The sequence below is a fragment of the Phaenicophaeus curvirostris genome, chromosome Z (assembly GCF_032191515.1).
Source record: "Phaenicophaeus curvirostris isolate KB17595 chromosome Z, BPBGC_Pcur_1.0, whole genome shotgun sequence".
Lineage (NCBI taxonomy): Eukaryota > Metazoa > Chordata > Aves > Cuculiformes > Cuculidae > Phaenicophaeus > Phaenicophaeus curvirostris.
The window spans coordinates 5,789,393-5,815,846 of NC_091431.1; the positions used below are offsets into that span (position 1 = coordinate 5,789,393).

Below are 26,454 nucleotides of genomic sequence, written 5' to 3' on the forward strand. Positions count from 1 at the left end.
CCCCTCCCCCTCTCCTCCTTTCCCCCTCCCTCCCCTCCTTCCCCTCCCCCTCCCCCTTCCCCTCCCTCTCCCTTCCCATTCCCCTCCTTTTCCCCCTTTCCCTTCCTTCTCCCCTCCTCTCCCCTCTTGTCATCTCCTTTCCCCTCCCTCTCTCCCTCCCTTTCCTTTCCCCTCTCTCTCCTCTCCCCTCCTTCCTCTCCCTTTCTCCTGCCCTCCCCCCTCTCCTCCCATTCTCCTCCCTTTCCCCCCTCCCATTCCCCTCCTCTCCCTCCTTTTCCCCTCCCTCTCACCTCCCATTCTCCTCCCTTTCCCCTCCCTTTCTCCTCACCTCCCCTCTCTCCTCCCTCTCCCCTCCCATTCTCCTCCCTTTCCCCTCCCACTCTCGCCCTTTCCCCCCTTTCCCGCCCTCTCCCTCCCGTTCTCCCCCCATTCCGCCATGCTGCCCAACACCGGGTAAGCCGCCCCGGCTCGGGGGCTCCTTGAGGGGGGCGCCGAGGAGGGAAGGGCTGGAATCTCTCGGATATATCGGGTAGGGGTACAGGATCGTGTGTTTTAAAAAACTATTCCTCCTATTTCGAGCCCGTACTTCCTTACTTGGCCATAGATTTTTTATCTTCCTGCATGGGATCTTAATTTAGAGGCGTTTTCTGCCTTTCTTTGGAGCCAGGACTTCTGACAGCTGGGAAGATGAGTTGGTGTTACTTGTTCCCGTGTGTTATAAGCAGGGTTATTCATTACACCCCAACGCTTGTGTAAGCAAGATATTGAAAGTGTCCCTGATGGGCACTGGCACAGGTTACCCAGGGAGGCTGTGGCTGCTCCATCCCTGGAGGTGTCCAAGGCCAGGTTGGATGGGCCTCGGGCAGCCTGATCCAGTGGGATGTCCCTGCCCATGGCAGGGGTGGAACTGGATGGGCTTTAAGCTCCCTTCCGACCCAAACCGTTCCATGATTTTGTGATTATATGGAGTGGCATGTGGGTTTCTCTGTTAGCAGTTGTGAATGGGGAGGAAGGAACCTATCTTCATTTTTTTCCCCAGATCCCTGAGACCACGGGGCATGGAGGTGTATTTGACATTTTCTGTCTTGTTACCAGGACTCGACTGCAATGGAAATAATAAAGATGCAACCTTCAGCATGCAGGTCGTAAGCGATTTTAGATGAGCACATGCTGTAAAAACTTGTAAACCAATGGGGGTGATAAGTGAATTAAGAAATAAATTCTATGCCTTAAAAGCCTCTTGACGTGCTCAGAAGAGTAAAATGCTCTAAATTCTGGGCAGCTGTTTTGGGGACACTGAATACACCCCTTAAGATGCTTGTGCATCCAGCTTTGTGGATGCTGTCATGCTAAGTTACAGAGGATGAATGAAACTTCTTTAGTGACACGTGATTAGCAGTAAATTAAGGCAGAATCAAGAATGTTTGAAAAGAAAGAAAAGGAGTGTAAGAAGTAGTATTGAGTCAGTTCAGTGTTTCAAAGGGGATGAAGTGAAAATGAGTTTTTCCTGTTGGGCTTTAATTATTTTCATGAACGCTATTTCTGTGGGCTGTAGGGACAGAATTGGAGGTTGTGGAGCTACAGCTGAAGGACGGGAGCTCCCGAGAGTGAATGTAGTTAGTGGTGATTGTAAATCTAGGAAGAAAGAGGAGGATTATGTGTGCTGGCAATGCAGTTGTGCTGAGAAAAAAGATGACTTGACAGTGATGGCCAGTGCTGGAAAGGCTGGAAAGGAAATCTAGAGAGACTGTAACTGGAGTAAATGTTCTCTGACATTTTGAATAGCATAATAATTTGGGGAAAGGAATTGAATCTGCGGCTTGATGATCCAATCTGCAGTTGGATCATTGGGTAATTCAGATAGGAAGGGACCTTGAAGTGGTCTTCAGTCCAACTTCTTGCTGGCACTCAAGTCAGTTGGAAGATTAGACAGGGTTGCTCAGGCCTTTGTCCATTTGGGTCTTGAAAACCTCCAAGGCTGGAAACATCTCATTCCCCTGCTCTGTTGCCTGACTGTCATCATGAGGAGGACAGCCTGCACCTTTCCAGTTTGAACCTTTCTTTTCAGTTTGTAACAGCCAGTTGCCTCTCATCCTCCTGCACTGAATGACAGCATATATGCTTGGCACCGTCTCACCAATCACTGCAAAGGTGTTGGGGACTGCTGCTGGGTCCCACTAAAGCTGCTCTCCTGACTGAACCGGGTCTGGGACCCTCTGAATTGCCCTGCAGCCAAGCTTGAGAACCAGTTGTCCACTCACAGGACATTCTGTCAGCTTCTTTAAGTTGTTGATAAGGATGTTAAATAGGACAACACTGGTTACAGTCTGTGGGCTGAGTATGACTTCTTAGCCACCGCCCTCTGAGCCTGACCAACCAACTGCTTTTTTACGTGTTGAGTTTTGCACCCATGCAGACCATAATACCTTAAATTGCATACAGAATGTTGTGAAACATGGTGTTGAAAAATCTTGTGAAACATGGTGTGACTGCTGTTCGTGGACAGAGAAGGCCTTGTGGGGGATGTAATTGTTGGAGGACGCCTGGGACAAAGTGATCATGAGATAATAGGTTTTTCAGTTCCAGGTGAGGTGAAGAGGGGGATTATCATAACAGTCACATTAAACTTCCAGAGGGCAGACTTGGGACTGTTCAGAAGGTGGGTTGATAAAGTCCCATGGGAGACAGTCCTTAAGGGCAAGGGAGCCCACGAGGGCTGGTGCTCTTCAAAAATGAAATCCTAGCAGCTCAGGAGCAAGCCACCCCCATGTTCCAGAAAAAGAGCTGGTGGGGGAAGAAACAGCTTGGTTGAGCAGGGACATCTTGAGAGATATCAAAAAGAAATGTCTATGAGCTTTTTAAGAAGGGACAGGCATCTTGGGTGGACTACAGGGAGGAAGTGAGATTGTGCAGAGAAAAAATCAGGAGGGCTAAGGCCTAGCTAGAAATCAGATTGGCCAACTCTGTGAAAGATAACAACAAAAATATTTCTATAAATATATTAACAATAAAAGGAGGACCAGGGAGAATATTCAATCCCTATTGGATGCAGAGGGAACAACAGTGACAGGGGACGAGGACAAGGCTGAGGTACTTAATGCCTTCTTTGCCTCAGTCTTTAATAGTAAGGAAAGTTGTTCCCTCTGTGTACAAACCCAGGAGTTAGAGGAGCAGAATGAGGCTCCCATGATCCAAGAGGAGGCGGTTGGAGACTTGCTTACCCAGCTAGACACCCACAAGTCCATGGGGCCAGATGGGATCTCTCCAAGAGTGTTGAGGAAGCTGGCAGATGTGCTTGCCAAACCCCTTTCCATCACCTTCCAGCAGTCCTGGCTGACTGTGGAAGTTCCACTGTACTGGAGGCTGGCTGATGTTGTGCCCATCTACCAGAAGGGTCGCAGTGAGGACCCAGGAAACTACAGGCCTGTCGGTCTGACCTCAGTGCTGGGAAAGTCATGGAACAGGTGATCTTGAGTGCTATCATGAAGCACATGCAAGAGAACTGAGTGATCAGACCCAGCCAACATGGGTTCACAAAAGGCAGGTCTTGCCAAACTAACCTGATCGCCTTCTATGACAAAGTGACTCGGCTGCTGGACGAGGGAAAGGCTGTGGATGTATCTTCCTGGACTTCAGTAAAGCCTTTGACACAGTTTCTCACAGCATTCTGGTTGAGAAACTGTCAGCCTCTGGCCTGGACAGGTGCACACTCTCCTGGGTGGAAAACTGGTTGGATGGCCGGGCCCAGAGAGTGGTGGGAAACGGAGTTAACTCCAGCTGGAGGCCAGTGACAAGTGGGGTTCCCCAGGGCTCGGTGCTGGGTCCAGCCCTGTTCAATGTCTTTATCAATGACCTGGATGAAGGCATCGAGTGCACCCTTAGCGAGTTGCAGACGACACTAAGCTGGGTGGAAGTGTTGATCTGCTGGAGGGTAGGGAGGCTCTGCAAAGGGATCTGAACAGGCTGGACCACTGGGCTGAGACCAGTGGCATGAGGTGTAACAAGGCCAAATGCCGGGTCCTGCACTTGGGGCACAACAACCCTGTGCAGTGCTACAGACTAGGAGAAGTCTGGCTGGAAAGCTGCCTGGAGGAGAGGGACCTGGGGGTGTTGGTTGACAATGACTGAATATGAGCCAGCAGTGTGCCCAGGTGGCCAAGAAGGCCAATGGCATCTTGGCTTGTATCAGAAACGGCGTGACCAGCAGGTCCAGGGAGGTTATTCTCCCTCTGTACTCAGCGCTGGTGAGACCGCTCCTTGAATCCTGTGTTCAGTTCTGGGCCCCTCGCCACAAGAAGGATGTTGAGGCTCTGGTGCGCGTCCAGAGAAGAGCAATGAAGCTGATGAAGGGGCTGGAGAACAGGCCTTATGAGGAACAGCTGAGAGAGCTGGGGTTGTTTAGCCTGGAGAAGAAGAGGCTGAGGGGAGACCTTATTGCTCTCTATAACTACCTGAAAGGAGGTTGTGGAGAGGAGGGTGCTGGCTTCTTCTCCCAAGTGATGGGGGAGAGGACAAGAGGTAAATGACCTCAAGCTCCGCCAGGGGAGGTTCAGGCTTGACAGCAGGAAAAAATTTTTCATGGGAAAGGATCATTGGGCAGTGGCACAGACTGTCTAGGGAGGTGGTTGAATCACCTTCCCTAGAGGTGTTTAGAAGACTGATGGATGAGGTGCTGAGAGGCATGGTTTAGTGTTTGATAGGAATGGTTGGACTCGATGATCCTGTGGGTCTTTTCCAACCTAGTGATTCTATGAAAGCCTTGCTTTCACCCACTCCATTGAACAAAGGGACTGCTTTTACTTGCTGTGTAGCAGCAGGGTCCCCTGTGCTGTTGATATCCTCGAGTCTCAGCTGCTTGTGAACTTTGTTTTTCCTGACACTACTGCAACATGCCTGGGTGATAGTTCTTGGTTCTTCTTCGTGGCTTGTCCTTGCTCCTGCTCCCTGTATGGCACCTTTGCAGGTGGAAGCCAAGTCACAAGTTCCCTGTGTAGCTATGCTGGTCTCCTGGTACATCTGAATGTTCCAGTCATGACCCTGGAGAGTTTTAAATGTTTGGCAGCTTTCCTTGGCTTCCTTCTCCTTCAGAGCTGCCTCTTGCTGGACTTCATTTATGTCTTCCCTGACTAAGGTGGAGTCTGCTGACCTTGTATAGGGTGGTTGAAAGCAGAAGTCAGATTCTGGTTTAATTTCACTGAGTTTTACAGTTTTAATATGTATTGCAGCGATGAACTTCCCTCACTGTGCATGTGACTGGAATCTTTGTAGCAGTTCTTTGTCATTTGCTGTGCAGTTTTGAGATTTTTCTTCCGGTGCCTTTTTAGGGCTTAGTTTTGCAGAGGAAAGCTGTTTGAAACACTGTCTGCAGGTCTTCATTATTTCCTGGGGCCCGGTGGGTGACTAACTGTGCCTCTGCAGGGGAAGATCCCTCCCTGCCTCATCCTGATTTTCTGCCTTTGAAAGCAAATGCTTACCTTCCTAGAGGGTGTTTTAGAGAGGGATGCTCTCAAAGTGGAGGGGAAAAGAAAGACCTTCAGAAACAGTATCAAATCAAGTCTGGCCCAGATTGAAAGGAAAGGTAATGCAAGCATGTGTAACATTTGTGATGTGAGTGAGAAGTGAAGTTCCTGCAGCATATAGTTTGTCTGCTTTCTCTGACTGTGACTGAAAGCTTGGACATCTTGTTTTCTTTACACTGAGTTAAAGAAAACAACGCAAGCTTTATGCAGAACACTGAAATGCACATTCCTTCCAGTGAAAAACCTGTGGTCTGAGAGGCTTTATTGTCAAATACGCTTTAAACTGGAGTTGATCTTTTGCAAAATTCAGTGGTGTTGTTTGTGTATCCCAGACATCCTTCTGACAGTCTAAAACTTTGACTGGACCCATTTTTGGGGGAGACCCATTGGATTAAATGTAGTTACTGGGAAACCATTGAGTTCAGTGTGAAGCCCTTAAAAGAAATAATTGCCATTTCTGAAAATCATGGTTTTGGTGTGTGACACCCTGCATTGGCACTGTGGTTCTGGACTTGAACTTTGTACCAAGTTGGAGCAGCAGTTGTTTGTGTCTAGAGGGTTGTGACTAGTGAATTCAGAGGGCTGTATAGGTGTGTTGTGTCATTACAAATCTGCATTTTGTTTGTACTGCTTATTCCTTTTCCATTGCTGGAGACAGTAGCAGTTCCAATATAAACAGTGTGTTGGATCATTTTAGAAGAAGGGAGATGTGTAACTGGATGCCCTGTGTAACACTTTTTGCTTTATAGATGTTTGCGAACTTGGAGAGTGGTCTTACCTCCAGTGATGCTGTACTTTGCTGTACTGTAGCCATTTCTTCTGTATTTAGGGGCTGCTTTCTTAGTAAAATGATGAGGATGTTTGCCTGGTTGGATAGTTATTTTTGCCCTTAAGGAGTGCTAAAAGTCAATGATTTATAGATTTGCTTTCTTCTCCCTCTTCTTTACCCTCTACTTCCCCCATCACCTTTAGGAAACTAGCAGGATGCACTCTCTTCATCACTGGCGCAAGCCGGGGCATTGGCAAGGCCATTGCTTTGAAAGCTGCCAAGGATGGTGCAAACATTGTGATAGCTGCCAAGACAGCTGAGACCCATCCTACTCTCCCAGGAACTATCTACACTGCTGCAGCAGAAAGTAAGTTGTAATAGATGAGGGTGGACTTCAGATGCTGGGCTGGGCATGTGCCCCGGCCTGATTGTCATACCTGCCTAGGAAACTGTGTCAACTCTCTTACCTCCAATTTATCATTAATAAAATAATCTTAAATCTTTTCTTGCCTCCCAGGAATGCTAATGGGTATCAAAATGTTACTCTAGTGATGATGTGTGTGTGTAGGTGTGAAAATGCTATGTTAATTGAGATATATGTGTGTACCATACACTCTCTCAGTTTTGAGATTTGGTTGTGGCTTCCCTCTTTACACAACATGTGAAAAAGATACAGTTTAAGAGTGTGATTTTTCAGTGCCTTCTTGAATCATGTAATTAAATGAGAGAGTCTCAGCAGATTCATGCTACTTGTTCCATCTGAGAGCAAATTTTTAAATGTTTCATTTTTTTCATTATGCAGTTGAAGCAGCTGGAGGAAAGGCTTTGCCATGTGTTGTTAACGTGAGGGAAGAACAGCAAATTATTAGTGCTGTGGAGAAAGCTGTGAAGACTTTTGGAGGTATGCTAAGGTTTGGAGGAGATGTTAAGAGGCAGAGAGAAAAAGAGCAGCCTGCCTTAGTTGTGATTTTTGTCTTTAAATGCTAATGCAAAATGGCTTATTTTAAAACCAGGGATTGATATCTTGGTGAACAATGCAAGCGCCATCTCTTTGACTGGCACTCTGGAAACAGAAACGAAGAAGGTCAATCTTATGATGGATGTCAATGTACGAGGAACCTACCTTACGTAAGTGCTGAGACAGGGAAGCGAAGTAATTGTAGCAAAATGTGTTGTGTTATCTCAGTGTTTCTGAGAAATTGAGTTGGGGTGCAAGTATTTTACATGTGCTCACAGGAAATTGCTCGGTTATTGGCCAACTGATTTGAAATTAATGTTTGCAAGAATTAATTGCAAGTTGGAGTAAACAGGAACCTTATCACTGTTGTTATTAAGTGCTCACAAGCCGCTCCATGGAACTAGGAAGCAGAACCTAATTTGTTTCAAATGGAGCTCTCTCTTGGCTTTGCTAAATCCTGCCTGCTCTTCCATTTCAAGAAAATTTACTAACTCTTTGCATTCATCAAGTGCAACATTGTGTTTGTCAGCTTCTTTCTGATAAGACGTTATGTAACTTTAGAGAAATTATATAATTTAGTTAAAAGAGAAATGTTAAAGGTGTAACATAATGATCTAAAGTGGTCTCTGCCTACATTCAGGTTATCAATTTTATTGTATATTTTAATAACCATGCCAAGATTTTATTTCAAAATTCCTGTGGTCCTTATTTTCCACATTTTTTGGAAATCAATTCAGCAGGTGGGATCATCTTCAGATTTACAGGACATCTGTTTTAAAATGAAAACTTTTATTTTGATGAGGTTGTGTTTAAAAAGACTTTCTTGGGATGATGAAGATTTTATACATGCAGTCGTGATCAGGAGCTTTTGTATCAAAAGTTTATCTAGAATAGTGTCTGTCTTTCTCCTTTATGCAGATGGATCTTGTTATCAGATATTATGATTATATTCCTACATGTTTCTTTGCTAACAATCAGTGAAGGTATATGCCACTAGAACAGTGTAAAGATACACATGAGAAACAGCTTTCTGAATTACAGACACGTGTACAAAGGATGCAGATAGCATGGAGTGAGCTGGAAGATGGAAGAAAAAAAACTCTGCTTGCAGAGTAGTATTTCTGTGCTTTCAACCTGTGATGTCTTCTTTTGCAAGGCTATAAATGGTTCTGCGCTCAGAAAAAAAAAAAATAGTTTTGGTGCTTGGCATTCCAGAAAACAGCCTGTGGATATCTCTTGCTGAATCTCTGAAGAGATTCCATTGTGTTGCCAGTGGCAAGCTCTGTTTACCTTGCTGCCTAACAGCGACAATCAGTTTCTGGAGAGTGTATCTAATGGAGAATTCTTAAAAGGCATTTTCTGTTTGGGTGCTACTCAGCCTTAAAAAGATTAAAAAGCAGATTCTGTGTTGCTGCAAATGGAAAAGTATCTGAAGGATTAGTGTTTCCCAAGGAAAGTTACAAATTCTGTTTGTCATTGGTTTTATAGCTGTCAGTCAGGAAGACCTAATCAAGCATAACAGGCTTTTCTTCCCCTTGCTTTGTATGTTGCGTCTGTTCATAGTTTGTAGGGATCTAGTTCCAATTTAATGTCAAGGAACTCATAATAGGTATTAAAAAAAGTATGGATTTTTTTGTCTGTGTGGAGAATGTAGGGAGGATATCCCATCTTATGGAGTATGCCTGTTAACATATTCTTGGTTCCTGTGCATTCAGAAATTGAGACATTTTTTGTGAACCTTGTACACCTCAGGACGTTTAAGCAGACGTTAAATGATTTACTTCTCTACTTTGACGACTTTGCAGTTGAAGGTGTCCCTTCTGTGGCTGACAATATGCATGGGTCCTGTTGAAACATGCAAGTAGTAGGTAAATAGCATAGTCCATTGCAGTGCTGTTCCCCCAGTGAAGCTCTATTAAAAACTCCCAAGCAGAGATGAAGTGCAAGCATGTACCCTAGTGCAAGTAGTGAAGTCACATGACAGTCTCTGTAAAGTAGAAGTTATGATTTACATATATCTGTGAATTCTAAGTTGAAGGAAATAGTGACTCTTCCAGTCAGCAGAGAGTAGGTTTTCAGCTTTGCTTGGAGTATTTGTAATAGCCTTTCGCTATACAGTGTTATTTATTTAACATTGTTTTAAAGATGAAATAGGTGTGTGATCAGAAGTGAACATATTTATGACTTGATGCTCTGTTAATTTTGTTTGTTGCCTCATAGTGCTTTGCTGCCCCTACCAGAAATATTGCAAGGAGATTATGTTTTCTGAGCATCTGGAAAATCAGCTTTAGTAGGTACTGTTGCACTCTTTGGAGAATGTGGTCCAGTTAACAGGAATGGATACTAGGCCCAAGATAAGTGAGCTAGAGCAGGTTTTTTTGTTGTTCTTTATATCAGTTTAATAATTAACAAGGCAGGTTCTTTGATTAGTGTTGAACTTACATGAAACTGAAAATATTGGTCTCTTAGTATGGTTTTTCCCTGTAATTATAGGCGTTCCATGAAATAAGGAGTGACTGATTTGTCTGAATCTATCTTCCAGGTCCAAAACATGCCTTCCCTACTTGAGGAAAAGTAGGAACCCCCATATCCTGAACCTCAGCCCACCTATGAATCTGAATCCTATGTGGTTCAAAAATCATTGTGGTGAGTAGCAGTCAGCATCATTGAGAACCACAGAAATACCTGGTGAAATGTGCAGGAGTGCCAGCCCTGACTGCTAGATCTTGTATCTTTAGCGCTATATACAGACTGGCTCTGACATTTTCCTAGAGCATTTTGTACCTCTATTATGTCCTTTATGTTTTTAAGGTAAGAACCTGTGCTATTTCATGGGAATTCTTAAGACTACAAAATATTTTCTGTTCCAAATAAATATTGAAACACAGAATCTGTTTTCTTCTTTGATTGAATAAAGTTCAATGTTGTCTTTTAAAATGGAAATGAATTTTGAGGTGGGAAGGGGACCCCATTTTGTCTTGAGGTTAATGAGGTTAATGTCTTCAGGTTTTAAAACTGTAGAAAAACCTTTCAGTTTCGGACATTTGCCAAGTTAAAGTCCTCCAGCAAGTCCTGGTTCTTTCCCCATAGAGGTTTCCCTTCTCAAAATGGGTAGATGACAAGGATTCATAATTTCTTTTTTTTTAAAAAAAACACTTTCTGTTTTCTATAGAATACCAGTTTGGCTATAGTAGCTACTGTGCTATAAGCCTCCTGAAAAATCCAAGCGCAATCATCAGTGTGCTGCGTATTAAAAGCACAACAAACCCACCATACAGCTAAGCCTCAGTCATCATTTTTGTCAAAACATACATAGCTCTCAATTTATTTGTAGTAAAAGGATGGCAGACTACAGTTTGCATCTACCGGTGGTGGTGGGGAGAAGAACGATATTTTGACTTTGTGAAGTTACTGTTTTGTCCCTGGGAACTTGATTTTCCTTATGAACAAATAATTTGGTTTATTTTTTCCTTTATAGTTAAAACTCTATTGATAGAGTGTGAATTTTTCTCTTTTTTGTATTTTTCTTAGCTTATACAATTTCTAAATATGGGATGTCCATGTGTGTCTTGGGAATGGCGGAAGAATTCAGAGGAGAAGTTGCTGTCAATGCTTTGTGGCCTAAAACAGGTGATTTTTATTTTTAAGGGTATTAAAATAGTGACTTGCCTTATTTTGTCTCCTACATCTTTTTTTTTATTTGGCTTTGTTTATATTTCGAACTTCTGGAGTTGATTCAGGAGACCAGCAGTTCTCTTGCATATTCTTTGTTCAATCTGCACAGGTGGTGGTTTTCTCCCTAGACCATTGACAATCAGATCCAAACTCACCTTCAGCTCATTTGCAATCCGTTCATCCCTATGAGCTGGCTGAAGTGCCTGTGTAGGATTTGCTTTGTCTGTGCACTTTCACGTGTACCCAGAATTTTGATTTGGACAGAATCACTAAAGTCTTATCCTAAAATCCTTAGGTTGGAAAAGACCTTTGAGATAATCAAGTCCAACCATACCTGTCCACTGCTAAATGACATCCCTAAGAAATTAATCTACCCATCTTTTAAATACCTCCCAGGATGGTGACTCAACCACCTCCCTGGGCAGCCTGTTCCAGTACACAATAACCCTTATGGTAAAGAAACTTTTCCTAATATCCAGTCTGAACCTCCCCTTGCATAACTTGAGGCCTTTCCCTCTTGTCCTGTCACTTGGCAAAGAGACCAGCACCCACCTAACTACAACCTCCTTTCAGGTAGTTGTAAACAGTGATAAGGGTTCCCTTCAGCCTCGTCTTCTCCAGGCTAAACCACCCCACTTCTCTCAGCTGCTTCTCCAGCCCCTTCACCAGCTTTGTTGCTCTTCTCTGGACACACTCCAGGAACTCGATGTCTTTCTTGTAGTGAGGGGCCCAAAACCGAACACGATATTTAAGGTGTGGCCTCCCCAGTGCTGAGAACAGGGGCAGAATTCCTTCCCTGGACCTGCTGGTCACAGTTTGATACAAGCCAATATGTCATTGGCCTTTTTGGCCACCTGGGCGCACTGCTGGCTCATGTTCAGTCGGCTGTCAACCAACACCAGAACATCCTTCTCTGCCAGGCAGCTTTCCAGCCACTCTTCCTCAAGCCTGTAGTGCTGCTTGGGGTTTTGTGTCCCAACATATCATGCTTTCATTAGCAGGTATCAAACATCTCTCCATGTAGTAAAATTTAGAATTTCTTGCTAGTTTAATTGCCAGAGAGTAGATGGAACTGACAAGATATATACCTCTGTAAATGTAGAAGTAATTGAAGAAATCCCTTTTCCTAGAAGTTTTGGTGCAGTGGGCAAGCAAGTGGTTGTTCACAGAAACATCTACTTGCAAATCACAGGAAATTAAATGTCTCTGTGGAAGAAAAACAACTCAAAGCTCCCACGTTGTGTTAGCTTCTGTTTGTTGTCTATGGGTCAGTGAGGATTAGGGATGCTGTTCCAGGTTTAGTTTGCCAAAGGGGCCAGTCTCTTTACCTCAGATATATCCATGTGTAGAAATGATGCTGATGTTAAAAGCAGTAGGAACGGAAGGTAATCCTGCCCTTTAATGGTGTGAGCCCAGACATTGTGTCATGAAACAATGTAACAGCAGAGTTTATTCCCTTAAAGAGTGAAGGAAAGCAAGAAGGAAGAGGAAATAAAGATCCTTTTCTGAGACCAGTGCTTCAGTGTAAGAAGTGTTTGTACTGTACCCTGACACTTTTCAACGTTTTCCTGCTGCAGGCATTGTTTAATTTCTAGTGTGGAAGCTCTCTGATTTGCTTCCTCTAAAGTGAGGAATACTAGCAAAGCTTAATTATTTCAGACAAAATCATTTGAGTGTCTTTGCTTAAATCCTCTAGGTGGTAGTCATTTGAACACTTCGGTTAGTATGTCTGACAGACTTCGGTCTGTTTTCGTTGGTCTGGATGCTTGCATCCTAAATTTTCCCAGTAAATGGATGCCTCATAATTCTGCTCACACTGTGAGTTTTACCGATAGAAACATTTTGGTAACGGATTAATGTTTTGAATATAATTGTACAATTTCTGATAATTATATCATCATAAAACCTGTACCGTCTGTTTGAAGAGGATAAGCCCTTCACTTTCAATGTATTGAAGGCAACTGTATGTTTGACTTTAAAGGCCTGGATCACCTTTCTGGCAGTGGAGCAGAAGCTCACCTTTCAGATCTGGGATTCTGTTGCATTTTGTTGGTTTTTTTCTGAAGGATTTAGCAAGAACATGCAGTTGTTTCCACATTCTTGCTTTCTGATTGCTCTAAGCAAACCTCAGAAAACTTTTAAAGGAAGTTTCCCAGGATCTATCTTTGTCATTTCGAATAAAGCCATGGCACTTGGATCTTTTAGCTCCCTAGGCTTCATGCGTATCCCATCTGGCTTATCCCATAAAATGCCACTGCTAACTGGATTTTATACCTCCTCAGAATCCTATATGTTGTAGTAATTTGGTTTTCCATTAGCAGAGGTGATCTTTACCATTTTGTGGGTTTTGGTCACCGATTGATAAAGCAATGTAAATTGTATGTGAGGGCTAGGGACAGTGAAGGAATTAATCTAGAGTATCTCATTCAGACAGAGTGACGTGGTATCAAGCTGCAGGGAACATTGCTAATTTGATTTATTCCCTCATGCTAAAGTTATTACTAGATTACCTGTGTCTTGTAAATGCACATATTTACGCGCTGCATAGGCAGATTACTCGTACCCTCCACAGCTCTCTGATTCTTCAATACCTTCTCTCTGTTCTTCTGGATGTGTTGGAGAAAACATCCACTATTGTGGAAATGAGTTGGTATTTTTACGGGTACCAATGTGTTACTGAAAGATAAAGAGGTCTTCCTGTAGAGACCAGCTAGTCATACCAGGTCTTTATTTTGCAATGTAGGTGTTTCCCCCCACCCATATGAGTAATTTGGCCTCCTGTTTTTCATGACATGAGAAAAAAGAACTGAGGAGAATTTGTCCATCTGCTCACCATGAGAAATTTTATAGAGGGCCTGTTACCTTTTACAGGCAGAGGTTACATTACGTATTGTGTTGCACAGTTGAATACGTCATTTCTTTGCAGCGTTTACATATGCTGTAGCATTCCAAATGTCAGTTCTAGTACCAGTGTCCCAGATATGATCTGGTATTAAAGGTTGTCTATGATTTTACTAACTAAACTTCTGCAAAACCTGACATTCTTATTGGGGGAAACGCAAAGAACTTATGCATTAGAGTGCCACTGTGTCCTTGGTAACATATTGGAACCCGTTTAAATAAATAAGAGGAAAATACTGCAGAAGCTGGCAGTTATTGAGTGCAGGTAATATCTGTCCCCTTCAGGAACCTGCAGAACATGAGGCCTGGCAGTGTAGTATGATTCAGTTTACAAAATGACAACTGTATGTTCTAATAAATGCTTTTTAAAATAAAGATTTCTCTTTGTGAGGTGCTACAAAGTAATTAAAAAAGTAATTAAGCTAAAACAAAAGGTATGCAGACAGACCTTTGTGTTTGCTCATTCAGTTTAAGGCTTAGAAATATTAGATGAGCTCTCAAAGTCAGTATAAACAGTCAGTGATGCTTCTATGAATACTGATATGCCCTCAGGTATAAAAGAGGATAATTATGTTTGAATTCTCCAGTACAAAAATTGTTCCATCGAAAGATTTATCTCCCAAAAGCAAGAAAATTAACTACTTTCCTGTGCTTACCGGAGAGACAGTGTTACAGACTTCCATGGTATCTAAAATAAAGTTGCAAAGTTCTTAATTAAAAGATTTGCTATAATCTCATAGAAATGTGATTAGCCTCAGTGCTAGTGTGGATGCCAGTATCTGTTGATTAATCTGACTCTTTAAACATGTGAAAATATACTGGTATATTTTCATGGTAATAAGGTGCCATTTATTTAAAAGTGCAAGAGGAAACCTACCAAAGAGGCAAGGGGCAATCCCATCACTAAGAGATTGTACGAATAATAGTTGTATTCTGGAACAGAACTGAAAGAGTCTTCATGTGCATTAAGAGAATAAACAACCACACTTTTATTGAAATAGGTGAAACAATGTGAGAAGGTTTAGAAGGTTTAAAGCCTTTTTGCTTCAGTCTGTGCACATAGGCTTAGTCTGCTTAGAAGAGTAGTAGATGATGGTAACACAGAAGTGGCAGAAGCATGGGGCAGGAGGAGTGAACAAGTTAATCAGTCCTCAGAATAGTGGGATGTATTCAGGTAGAGAGAACCTGGTAAATTTCATCAGAGTATTTGACATAAATATGCCCAGGTAGCTATAGAATATAGAATTTTGCAGGAAGATGGCATTTCAGAGGACCAAACAAAGGCAGTTTTATTTCCTATCCTCAAAATGAGGAAAAGACACAGAGACCTATGTGTATGTGCAGTGTATCTATTAGCCACTTCTCACTTATGTGCATTTATAGCAGTTCACTTGATTTGGAGAAAAAAAAAAACCCCAGCCAAGGCTGGTCAGAGGTAAATGAAAGCTTAGGGCTAATCCTCCCCACAGAAGAGTGAACAAATGGAGTCAATACGGCCGTCTACCCATGCCTGCACTTTCTTAGAAAACACTGTGACAGTATCTCCCTGGCCAGTATGGAAGACTACTGTCCTTTTTCACCGTTCTTACTTTGGATGGTGATGATGCAGCTCAGATGCATGTGTACTGCATGGTGCCCATTTTTTGCTTTTTAAGGGACATTGGAATAGTTTCTGTATCAAAGCTGCTATTGCTTTGTGTGGAATGGAAACACTGAAAGGAAAGCCGAAGTGATTTAAAAGTTCACCCTTCTGCCTCCAGGATCTACCAGCCCCAGGTGCAGGAGAAGATTTGTAAATCTGTCCCAAAACTTAGAAGCAGAGTGTTAAGTCTTGAGCAGCAGATGGGGAAAAACTCATGAAGCAGAAGAGGAGAAAATAGTATTATGGAAAATGCCAAACAGCCTCTCTGAGGAACAAGATGAAATAAAAATGAAATGGATACCTCTGCTGGAAAGAGAAAATTGCAGGCTTAGACTGGAACATGCCACTGTGGTAGGGGATCCCTTGGGGGAAGCATAAAGAAGACTAATGGAAAGGTGCAGAACTTAGCAGAATTTGTTAATAAAACACCCAGAAACCTAGGAGATCTGAATTTAATTCTTGGTTCTAACACAGCCTTTGAACAAGTTATTTGAGTCTTTGTTATTTGGTTTCTTGTTAACTTAGGAGAAGCACTTTAGTATCTCATGGCAGTTATTAAAAGGCTAAAATTAAGCATCACGAATTTCAGTGTGATAATCACCAAAGAAAATACCTCTTAATTACTGAAGTGCAATACCTTCAGTTTGAGAAAAATAATTGTCCCGTTGGTTTTCTTGTCCTGAATAATCTGGAGGAAATCTCTGGCAGGGAAGGAAGGAAGGGACCCACTGATAAAGGGACAGAGGGATGTGAATGCCATAGAAAGTCCTGCTCATTATTCCACTTTTTGGTTCCTTTCCTAGTTTTCTTTTTTTCACTGGTGCTTGTAGAGAATTATTTGTTGGTTAGTAGTGTTGTGTAGCTTTGTCTTCTTACAATTTCCTTTTGTGTGAAAGGAAAACAAGGTTTGTATACTTGACAGACAAATGGGAATTTTGTGTTGTCAGTGTTAAAACTTTGTTTTCTTACTCTCCAAACTTTTTTTAGCCATACATACTGCTGCTATGGATATGCTAGGAGGATCTGGAATAGAAAAACAGTGCAGAAAAACAGACATCCTTGCAGATGCTGCGTATTGCATTTTAACAAAGCCAAAAAGTTTCACTGGAAACTTCATTATTGATGAAGATCTTCTGAGAGAAGAAGGAGTTAAGGATTTTGATGTCTATGCAATTGCACCAGGTAAAACAGATCTTTAAGATGAGAAGTAAGTTCTGGATAGAGGGAAGGCCATGTGGAAAATATTAATTTAGTTTTGGTTTTAGGGGCTCTTAAATTAGTCTGTAAGAAGTTTCTTTACCTCAGCTCTTAGCACATGCCTTCCTAGAAGGCACATGAATCCACTGAGGTTCTAATCATCAACTGCCTATTAAATTAAAAAAATACTTTAATGAAAAGTACCTGTACTGTAGATGCATGTATCACTGTTTATCAGCTAGTGATATAGATTTTTTCCCCCTTCTTCAATTGTTTTTCATTGCAACTTTAGATGTCTTCTAGGTCAGATTTTAAATGAACCGAACTCTAAATGTGTTATTTCTTGCTATGTCTTTCCTTCAAATTGTAGTTGATTTACTTAAAACTTGTCTGTAGTTTCATGTTAAATGCATTTTCATGCTTGTGCTATCCAACTATACTTGGACTTACAATTATATTTTTCCTCCCTTTTAGGTCACCCCCTGATGCCTGACTTCTTCTTGGATGTTGAAACTGACACAACAGCCACAAAACAAGAAAGACAAAGTAAGGAATGCACAGTGTGTACGAATTGATAATTTCTGACAATAATGAATGCCCTCTCTATTTCAGTTTGTTTTTTCTTTTTTCTTTTCTTCCAAGAGCTTAGAGTCCATTCAAGCTACTTGGCAAAACCCCTTTTCTCATTTGGACAGTGTGATTTATGGTAGTGTCTCTGTGCTTAAAGCTAGGGAAAGAATGCTACCTTCTGCAGGATTTCTGTGGTGCTAAGTCAGTGCTTTATTTTGAAGAATCCTTATTTAACCATATAAATTGTGACAGTGTGAAGATCAAACATAAATATTGCTGGAAAAATAAATAGAAAACAGCACACCTTGCAGGAGTGCCTTAGTTGTCTTTCTGTATTTATAGAAGAGAACACTATGTAGAGCCTCCATTGCTTCTCAGATGAAACTTGCACAATTTATGAAATTTAAGTCTTTCAGATGAAATGGAGAAGGCTTTTTTTCAGAAAAGCATCAGTTTTGCTTTTTCAGATTATAGTGTGTCAAGGTGGAGGGTAACTGAGAATGTTGAACAGGTTTCCTAAGAGTGAATTAATGAAAATGTCCACATTCTTAGTGAAAGAAGTTAACAGTGTTGTGTGTCAAAGACACTGATTTGGTTTTTGTGAGTGCTGCCAAGAGGGTGTGGACTGCATTGGGAAACAATCTACTGTGTACACAATTGTCATGGACTGTGAACAGTCAGAATTAGAATTTTGCTGTGGTTTTACTTTCACTTTTCTTTTGAGGTGTTAAGAAGTGAAATATATTGCTGAACTGCCTTTAGTGCTCTACACCTGCTCAGATTCCTACATGCTAAAAAAATATTCTTTATCAGCATTAATACTGGAAGGGGAAAACATTAGTTTTCCCTACTCTGAATCTTAAATTGTTTCAAAGACAGTTCTCTACATGTGTTTCTCCATGCAGTTTTAATGCATTTTGCATTTGAAAAAGAAAAGTAAATCTCTTCCTTGTAGGTACTTCACGAGCATTCAAAGAGAAGTTAAGCGGATCCCAGCAGGAAAGACCAGGTGGAGCTAAGGTTGACACAGCCTCTGCTGCGACTCAGCCCTTGAGTCCCGTTGCAGAAACATTCAGAGTTATTCAGGGGGCCATGAGTGAAGAGTATGTGAGAACTACTCAAGGTGTCTTTCAGTTTGAATTATCTGGTAAGACCATTACTTGTAAAACCTTGATGCGCTCATGCTTCTAGCAAACAGTACTCGGAATTTTCAAATAGAAGCACTCACCTTCTCGAGCTGCTCTTAGAACAGACCACATTTTTGTTCTGTTCTGCAACGTGCTTCTTGGAAACAGCTTTGGGAGGCACAGGGATCTGCTGCTGCTCTGAGCACGTTGTGGTCTGGCTGTGTCACTGTGCTGCCCTGCACGCAGGGTAGGCCTGGCAGTAGCCAAGGGTGCTTACAGGGACACGTTGGAAGCTCCAGCTGCCAACGTGTCAGCAGTGTGTTGCCCTTCTGGGCTCTTCTGTGTCTGCATCTGGTATGTAGTTCTATGGGACAGCTGTCAGAGGTTGGCTTTGCCTGTGCACAGAACAGTATCGTGAACTGCTCCAAAAGGCCATGTCTCAAGGATGTCTGCCAGCAAGGGAGAGGGAGGGCACAGTGCTCTTTGCTGTCCTGTCACCTCTTTGCCCTCTCTGCTCAGGTGACGAAGGAGGCACTTGGTATATTGACCTGAAGACCAAGGGCGGGAGCGCTGGTTTCGGCAAGCCTCCTGTGACAGCAGATGTGGTTATGAGCATGTCGAGTGCCGACTTTGTGAAAATGTTCGCAGGTGAGTGACAAGGGCATTGGCCAGGGCGGATGCAGGTGCTGGTGCCCAGAAAACCTTCTGCTGGTGGGCAAATAGTCAGCCTCCTGACTTTGTGATCTGGGGATGGAGGAGCTTTCTTCTTTCTGTGGCCCAAATGGAAGCCTAAGATAGAATTCCTGGGATTTTCTGAACTCCCCTGTTGTCTGACTAGAAGAGCACAAAAGCTTGTGCTGCTTTTATTAACCAGCTATGGAAATTTCAGCAGTGAATACGGCTTCAGAAAGAATCCAGTCTATCTGTTGGACTTTGCATATCTCTAATCTGTGTTTCCTAAACGTGCACTGCTCTGAGAGCAGAACTCGGTAGCAATATAACTCCCGTATATTGCTGCAGTGCTATTACATTTTACTGTGCAAAGGCTGTCTCCAGTTCCTTTTCATTTTCCTATGGTTCTGTTTCTTCTTTTTAGGTAAACTAAAGCCAACCCTGGCCTTCATGTCTGGAAAATTAAGGATTAAAGGTAACATGGCACTAGCAATAAAGCTTGAGAAGATGCTGACACAGCTCAACTCTAAACTGTAAGAGGAACCCTTACTAGCAAAACAGTGACCTTTCACATATAACTGTAATGCTGTTTTAAAAAGGTATTCCTCATCTTTGTCTGATGCAATGTAATAAATATGGATACAATGTGAGATTTTTAGAAATAACTCCATCTGATTAAGACTAGAAGGTATTTGTCATTAAACAAATTCATTCTCAAGAATTCATATATTGGGTTGCATGTGCTTTCTTTACTGCTGCTCGTGTGGGTTAATGCAGGACTCCTGAAGTGAGTTTTTCTCACACAGCTGTCTCATAAAAGTTGTAGAGGGATCTAATGTCACCCTGCAGATCTGCCTGTGTGGTAGAAGTGCCATGCAGAGGTTCGTGAGCTGGCTTAGCAGTGGAAGAAACATGGTCAGTTTAGTAGGGCCCTCGTTACCCTTTATAAATGAATATCCGATTGTTTTTCTCTCCTGTGTTTATAACCTACACTGGTTCTTGTACTTCTGTGTTGCACAGAGTTAGGCTGCACAGACATACTGCATGATATGCAGTAGTAAAATGTATTAGAGTAAAACGTTTCATTCTGTAGGATCTACTCTATCTTTCTGGAAGAACATTCTTATCAACTGACTGCCCTTGAGTGTCTCCCTCTGGTTCACAGTTCAGCTGAGTATATTTGTCCTGAAAACCTCTAACCTTCGGCACTGCCCACGATGTCTCATTGAACTATGCAGCCAGCTCAGATATTCTGCTACACTGGGAGGATTAGTATCAAGGTCAGTTATTTTTTCCTCAGACACAGTTGGCTTAATTGTTAGTATCCTCTGATTATTACTGTGCAAAGAAAAACATGGAATAGTAAAAATCCTGAGTTAGGATAAGTACAGCTAAAGTACAGAATCTGTCTGAGTTCATTTGCTAGTTACAGACCACATTTTCCACTGCAAGACACTCCTCTCCCAATTATAATAAATTTTTAAATCCTTAAAAGGGACTGCAGTAATTTTGTTGTAGTGGAAACATCTTTCTACACATCCTATATACTAAAGTCTGCATCTGTCGAAAGAAGTAGATAATTGAGAGAAATGAAATCTCATAGCCGTTTATGAAAGTTTCAGAAACTGATAGAAGACTGAAGAGCTGTAAAATGGGAAGTACAGTGAACCTCAATACAGCTTATCCTATCATTCCAGCAGTTTTCTGCTTAATGGCATAAACAAAGAATATATGGTGTGGTGTGATGTGATGTGGTGTCATGTGGTGTTCTGTGGTGTGGTGTGGTATGTAAAGACCTTCACGCTTACAAGTAAAATGCACAGCCCTGACCTGACATGAAACATTTCCCCTCCCCCAGTGAGGCCGTGTGTCCGTAATACTCCTTTGCAAAGAATTTTCTCTCTTTTCTAGGGAATTTCAAAATCAGTGTCTCATTATTTAAATTTTATTACTACTCCGATTTCCCTCTATAAAGCATGACTGCAGTGTTTACAGGCAAGATTTCTCATTTCCCTATATCTAATTCAGTCATGTTATGCAAATCAAGATAGGTGCATGGATTTATAAAACTTTTTAATGTCAACACCAGTCTGAAGAAAGGAAGCATGTGTACTGAAAGATTCACACTATTTAATTGTTTTTTTCTTTGTCAAATACCCTCTCCATGTTTCAGAGGATGCCGCAAAGGAAACATAGCTCTGTAGCTGGTGATTTACTTTCAAAAACCAGGAGGAGGGAATGATACGGAATTTGCCCACACGGTGGTGTGTGTGAGTAGCAAGGATGAGGTGGTCTCTGAAATACTCACGGGAGCTGGACGCTCACAGATAAACCCCGCTGCAATTTGTGCACATTTCCGCACTGACTTCACCTCACATTTGGTGGAAATAAATATCATATTGGATTTCTTTATATGTATTCTAAACAGCATGGGTATAAAAACTTCATGCTTAGAAAGTAGTACTTCAAGCACTGTATCAGACCAAAAGGATTTTTATCTCTGACAGGAAGATGAAAGATCACTTGAACAAAAAAGAAACCAGTAAATTGAGGAAAACTGGATGGTGCAAACAGAAGCAGAGTGCACAGCCTGATTACATTAGGAGCTGGCTTACTGATGCAGCGCATGATACACAGAAGGACACCCCACAGACCTTACTTTCATGTGCACAGATGCAAAAAGGACATGTTCCCATAACAAAAAGAAATTTTCCCATAACAACTAGTATAAGGAGGAAAGTGCAGTGGCAGAGAACTAATCGGAAGATATCCTCCTTGATTTCTTAATGGAAACAGGAAGTGGATTATGCAAATAGTTCATTAGGCATGAAAATCTGAAAAATCTATAACAGGCAAAGAAAGCCACTCTGGAGTCATAGCATCCTGCAAAAATATTAGTTGTTTAAACCCATCAAAGAAAGATGTGAAAGATATTTGAAACAGGTTGAAAATTAGGTAAGGTCCATCAGTTCTAAAGCTGCTGGAAGCTGTTTGTGCTGTTTTCCTCTGAGCCTGAGAACACTGCTTAAATTAAGAAGAAATAAATGAATTGCTTCTTGTGGGAGAACACTACAAGGTCGTTTTGAGCTATCTTGCAGACAGAGCATATTTCTAATCCCTTGATGGTTTTACCTGACCTTGGAGATAAGGGAAGAATCTCAAATGAAGCTAGCAGCAGAGAACTGTTTTTCAGTTATGAGAAAATTTTAACCCTTCTTGACTTGAACCTATACAAATCAGGTCAGGAGGCTTAAGCTAAAATGTTACAGCAATTCAAGGGGATGACGCCAAAGTCTCTTCCTTGTTTCTTGCTAATCAGTAGATAAAGGAAAGCCCTCCATTATTTCAAAATTAGTGGGAGAGTTAATTATTATTAACTTGAAGCTAAGAAGTGAGTGTTACATTCATGAGCTACAGAGTATGACTTCGATACTGAAACAGTGGTGAATGCATAAAACGTTTATTCTTTTTGGTTACATCTTATTATGTGCATTCAGAATGCTTTAGAGATTGATTTGAAGCCAAGAGAAAGTTTCAAGCAACATGTGTTTTGGTTTTGCCTCTTATTTTAATAGACTAAGCCCATGAATCCTGTAGGGAAACAAGCATACAAGGCTATTTCAGATTAAAAGATCTAGTATTTTGTATTTTGACAGAGTAAGTAAGGAAAGTCCAAGTTGTACAACTTGCTGAAGACTACATCCATGGTGTCTAATCCTGTAAGTAGTTAAGTACATCTCTGCTTCCAGTGTTTTCAAACATCTCACAGACACTGGAAGAATTCCTGAAGTTAAGCATTTAGCTTTTGCGTAATGTGAGTAAAGAAACACTGTACAAATATGACAGAACTGTTAGGTTCTAAGGAATTGTACTGGGATAAACTGCCATCAGACTTAAAACATAGAAACTTGACAACTAAATCTCCTAAAGGTTTTATGAATTCATACGTATGATATTCATTCTTTGGTTACATTTTGAAAAAGCATTAATAGTTGCCATTTCCTATGCAACTCTATCAGGCTATCTCAAAACAGTATTGCAGTTCCATCAGGCACGTGGATTATAAAAATCTGCTGCATGGAAGAATGGTTTTGATTCAAAAGCACAGCAAGAAATTTCTGTGAAATAAGAATTGCATTAACAAATCTGGCACTTTGTCACAATTGTCTTTGTTTTGGTTGCTGCAGCTTGTATCACCTGTAAGGCTATTTACTCATGAAAACTGATGGAGTACAACTTGTCCCACTGCTGTCCACAGGAGTCTCTGGTACAGGTACAGAATTTACAGCCTGAGCTCAGTTTCAGGCTGCAGATCTTTTCTGTCATTCATACTTGTCATAAAAAGGTGAATCTTCCAAGCATTGTGCTGCAGCAAATTGCTCTGATACTTGGACACAGAGTACCAGTTTCCTACTTTACCTCATCTATTCCTTGGCTTTCATACAAAAGCATAGCTGTCAGCTAAGTCAGAGAGAAAATCTAGGTGAAGGAGTGAAAGACTGAGGGAAGTCCACTTTCTCTCTTCAAAACTTTCCACTAACATCTTAAAAAAATTGAGTCTATTTTTAAAAATCTCCTTTGTTGACATCTCCAAATGAACTATTTGTGCAAGGTTGTTGTGTTTTTGCCTTCAGGCAGGTATGTAGGAAGGAGGGTACAATAATTTCCTCCCTCATTCCTTGGCAAAAAGATTAAAACTATCTGGCCTCTGTGTGAAAATCTAATGAGAGAAGTTATAATGGACTCTTGCAATGTATTCTAATCACAGGCAGCAAATGAGTATTTGATTCATTAGAGGTTCTGTGTATGGTTTTCTCTGAGAACTCCGAAATCAAAGCTTCTCATTTCTTAGGAAAAACAAACAACAAAAACTCAACAGTGTACATTTCACAGCAATAGAGCAGATAGGTATCAGAGTATAGAATTAATTAGCCATTATATGGGGCAAATATAGCCGAAGCATGGGAAAGAACCGTAAGTAGAATATGTATTATGAAGCACAAAGTTTCCAAAAGGAAGATTTATGATTAATTCAATTAAAAGAAGACAAAGTCAAGGTAAAAGCTAGAACTGAAGAAAAACTTTATACTTTACCCATTGTTTCTTTTGCTAGCAGATGTTTTATTTCCATAGTAATGCTGCGGGAAGTTACAAGCTATTAAGCAGAGATACTGAAAACAAAATCCTGTCCGTGCAGGATTTCTGGTATCAAACCTATACTACCTATCTAATTGCTGTGCTAAAGCTTTAGCTTAACACCTTAAGAAAACTAATATGGATTTTACAGTTAGGAGACAGTTTTAGACATGGGCTAGAAAAGAAGGAGCAGTGCAAATAATTATAAAATGTCACGTACAAGAACTGTTGCTGGATTTATCAATTGCTTTTAAAACTATCAACAATGCTACTATTTATGGAGTTTTCCAACTGTACTAATACTGTATGTTACACTTCAAAAGTTGACTGAGAATTACATCCTGGTTTAATGCACTATAGAAATGTGACATGAAACTATAGATAACATTACATATAGAGTCAGAAATTAAACTAATGTTCCAGCTAAAATCTGAGCCATGGCACTGAAGCTTGTAGCTCAGCGCCAAGTAGCCCTTCTTTCAGCAAACACCTTTGGCCCTGATAGAGAGGATAAAAATGTAGTATCTTTACCATCCATGATAGAACTTACCATTCCTCCTTAATGGGGTTTATTCAGTCTTGATAAGCATGATAATGGAAATGTGTGTGAATGAATTAGCATATTTGCTCTTGGCTAAAGGGCAAGGGGAGAAAGTCATTGAGGTCGATGGATTTTCAGTGCAGGAAAGGGTTACTAAATGCTGACTGATTTGCAGTGAGTGAGGGGCTTCTAAAGACAGTGCTGCAAAGGTACTTCGCAGATTGTTACTCTTTTGACAGTTACTACCATGGAGTATGTTCCTAAAAGCCAAGGAAAGATTTCTTTATAAAGAGGCAACTAACAAACAGGGAAATGGGCGATGCTGTTACAGGCCAGGACACTGCCCTTCTGGTGAAGAATATATTGATGATACTAAGAGAGATTTATTGCCACACAGACCACGGATTGAATCAAAGCATTATCTGTCACACTGTCTTTAAAAATACAGAGACAATCTTATTGCTGTGTTTCAGAAGGAGGAAGCCCCTGAAGAGGCCCTTCAAGATGACTGTGGACAGCAGAGCTGCTTTTCCAGTCCTTTCAAGTATGCCTGTTGTTGAGGTCACCATCCATGACTGACTGGGTGTCTCCTCTGTAGCAGATTTGTTACTGCAAGTGTTCACAAAAGACAACAACGGAGTTGAGACATCTCTCATAATCAGTCTGTTTCATCTGATTTGAAACCACTGGCCTCCTGAACTCAAGCAGGCACCTTCTCAGCAACCTTGCTCTTCATGAAGAAAGAACTCTCTCCCTTTGTTGTTACATTAGTATGGGCTTGTAGCTGGAGACATGGGCTCCTCCAGATGTTCAGATGGCAGCAGAGTCTAGAATCACTGTCATAAACACCATAACTGAGCAAGCAAGGAAGGCAACAAATTGCCTTATGGAGCAAGAGAAAACAAAGAACAAGTATTACTACCAGAGGTGTACAATGGGCTTTTTTCCCCACTGATAAACCAAGCAAAGGTTATGAAAGTTTATATAAAGACAAACTACACACATTTTGCTGAGGGTAAAGGTAGCTGTCACCTCAAGGAAGATGCTTCTAAGTTCTAAGAGCTGTATCAGTTAACTGCATTCAAACACTTATTAAAAAAATCCTCATGATAATTTCTCTTTAATAGGAAATAAATTATCTCATCTTTCAAATGTATTCAAATATTTGCCAACACTGTGTCAATTCTGTGACCTAAACCTGAATGAGAGGGTCCCCACTCCAAGTTACCTTCCCCACCCTTTCTGCAAAGGGGTCACAGACTTCCATTTTGCTGCTTTTGTAGCACCTGCTGAACCTGCTGAGTTTACTTGCTCTATGCTGGGCTCTGTACTGCAGCAGTTACACATCAGCTGGCATGACTTCCTTCCAACACGGATGCAAATGACTGGCACACAATGTTCCAACTCTCTTACACGGGAGCTGCCCACAGCCCATGTTCCATTTCACTTTCTGAATGTCCCTGGGACTTTTGGCCCTTACATTGTAAATTAAAGTCTTGTTTAGTGAGTCTTTTGTTCAGGCAGGTGGCCTGCAGGCTGAATTATTCTATCACTTGTTTCTCCACACCCCCCCTCCACTTCCCCATTTCCTACAAGACAGACAGAGCCTTTTAAAAACAGCCTCTATGGTTAACTGGGAAAATACCATACGTAGATGAACCATCTCAGTGTAGGGCATCTCTGAGAACTATGACATATGGTCCCATACATTGAAGCTATTCACAGAGATAAATAACAGCACCATTCA

General features: G+C 41.5%; 1 protein-coding gene and 1 long non-coding RNA gene across 2 annotated transcripts; both read left to right on the forward strand.

Moving 5' to 3' along the window:
• Window positions 1–357: 357 nt before the first annotated feature.
• On the forward strand, window positions 358–19,755 carry HSDL2 (hydroxysteroid dehydrogenase like 2). Its single transcript, XM_069880312.1, has 11 exons — window positions 358–453; window positions 6,492–6,655; window positions 7,091–7,189; window positions 7,302–7,416; window positions 9,789–9,892; window positions 10,778–10,876; window positions 16,452–16,646; window positions 17,136–17,207; window positions 18,187–18,378; window positions 18,878–19,006; window positions 19,455–19,755. Exons 1-11 carry the CDS (start codon window positions 437–439, stop codon window positions 19,565–19,567), a joined length of 1,299 nt encoding a protein of 432 aa, XP_069736413.1. The 5' UTR covers window positions 358–436; the 3' UTR covers window positions 19,568–19,755.
• A 1,863-nt stretch (window positions 19,756–21,618) lies between these two features.
• Window positions 21,619–25,799, forward strand: LOC138733266 (uncharacterized). Its single transcript, XR_011339397.1, has 3 exons — window positions 21,619–22,749; window positions 23,218–23,303; window positions 25,181–25,799. It is a non-coding gene; the product is annotated as an uncharacterized lncRNA (long non-coding RNA).
• Window positions 25,800–26,454: the final 655 nt, after the last annotated feature.

Coding starts and splice junctions, on each gene's coding strand:
- HSDL2 (XM_069880312.1), top strand. Junction 9,893..10,777: donor GTGGTTCAAAAATCATTGTG/GTGAGTAGCAGT, acceptor TATTTTTCTTAG/CTTATACAATTTCTAAATAT. Junction 18,379..18,877: donor CTTTCAGTTTGAATTATCTG/GTAAGACCATTA, acceptor CTCTCTGCTCAG/GTGACGAAGGAGGCACTTGG.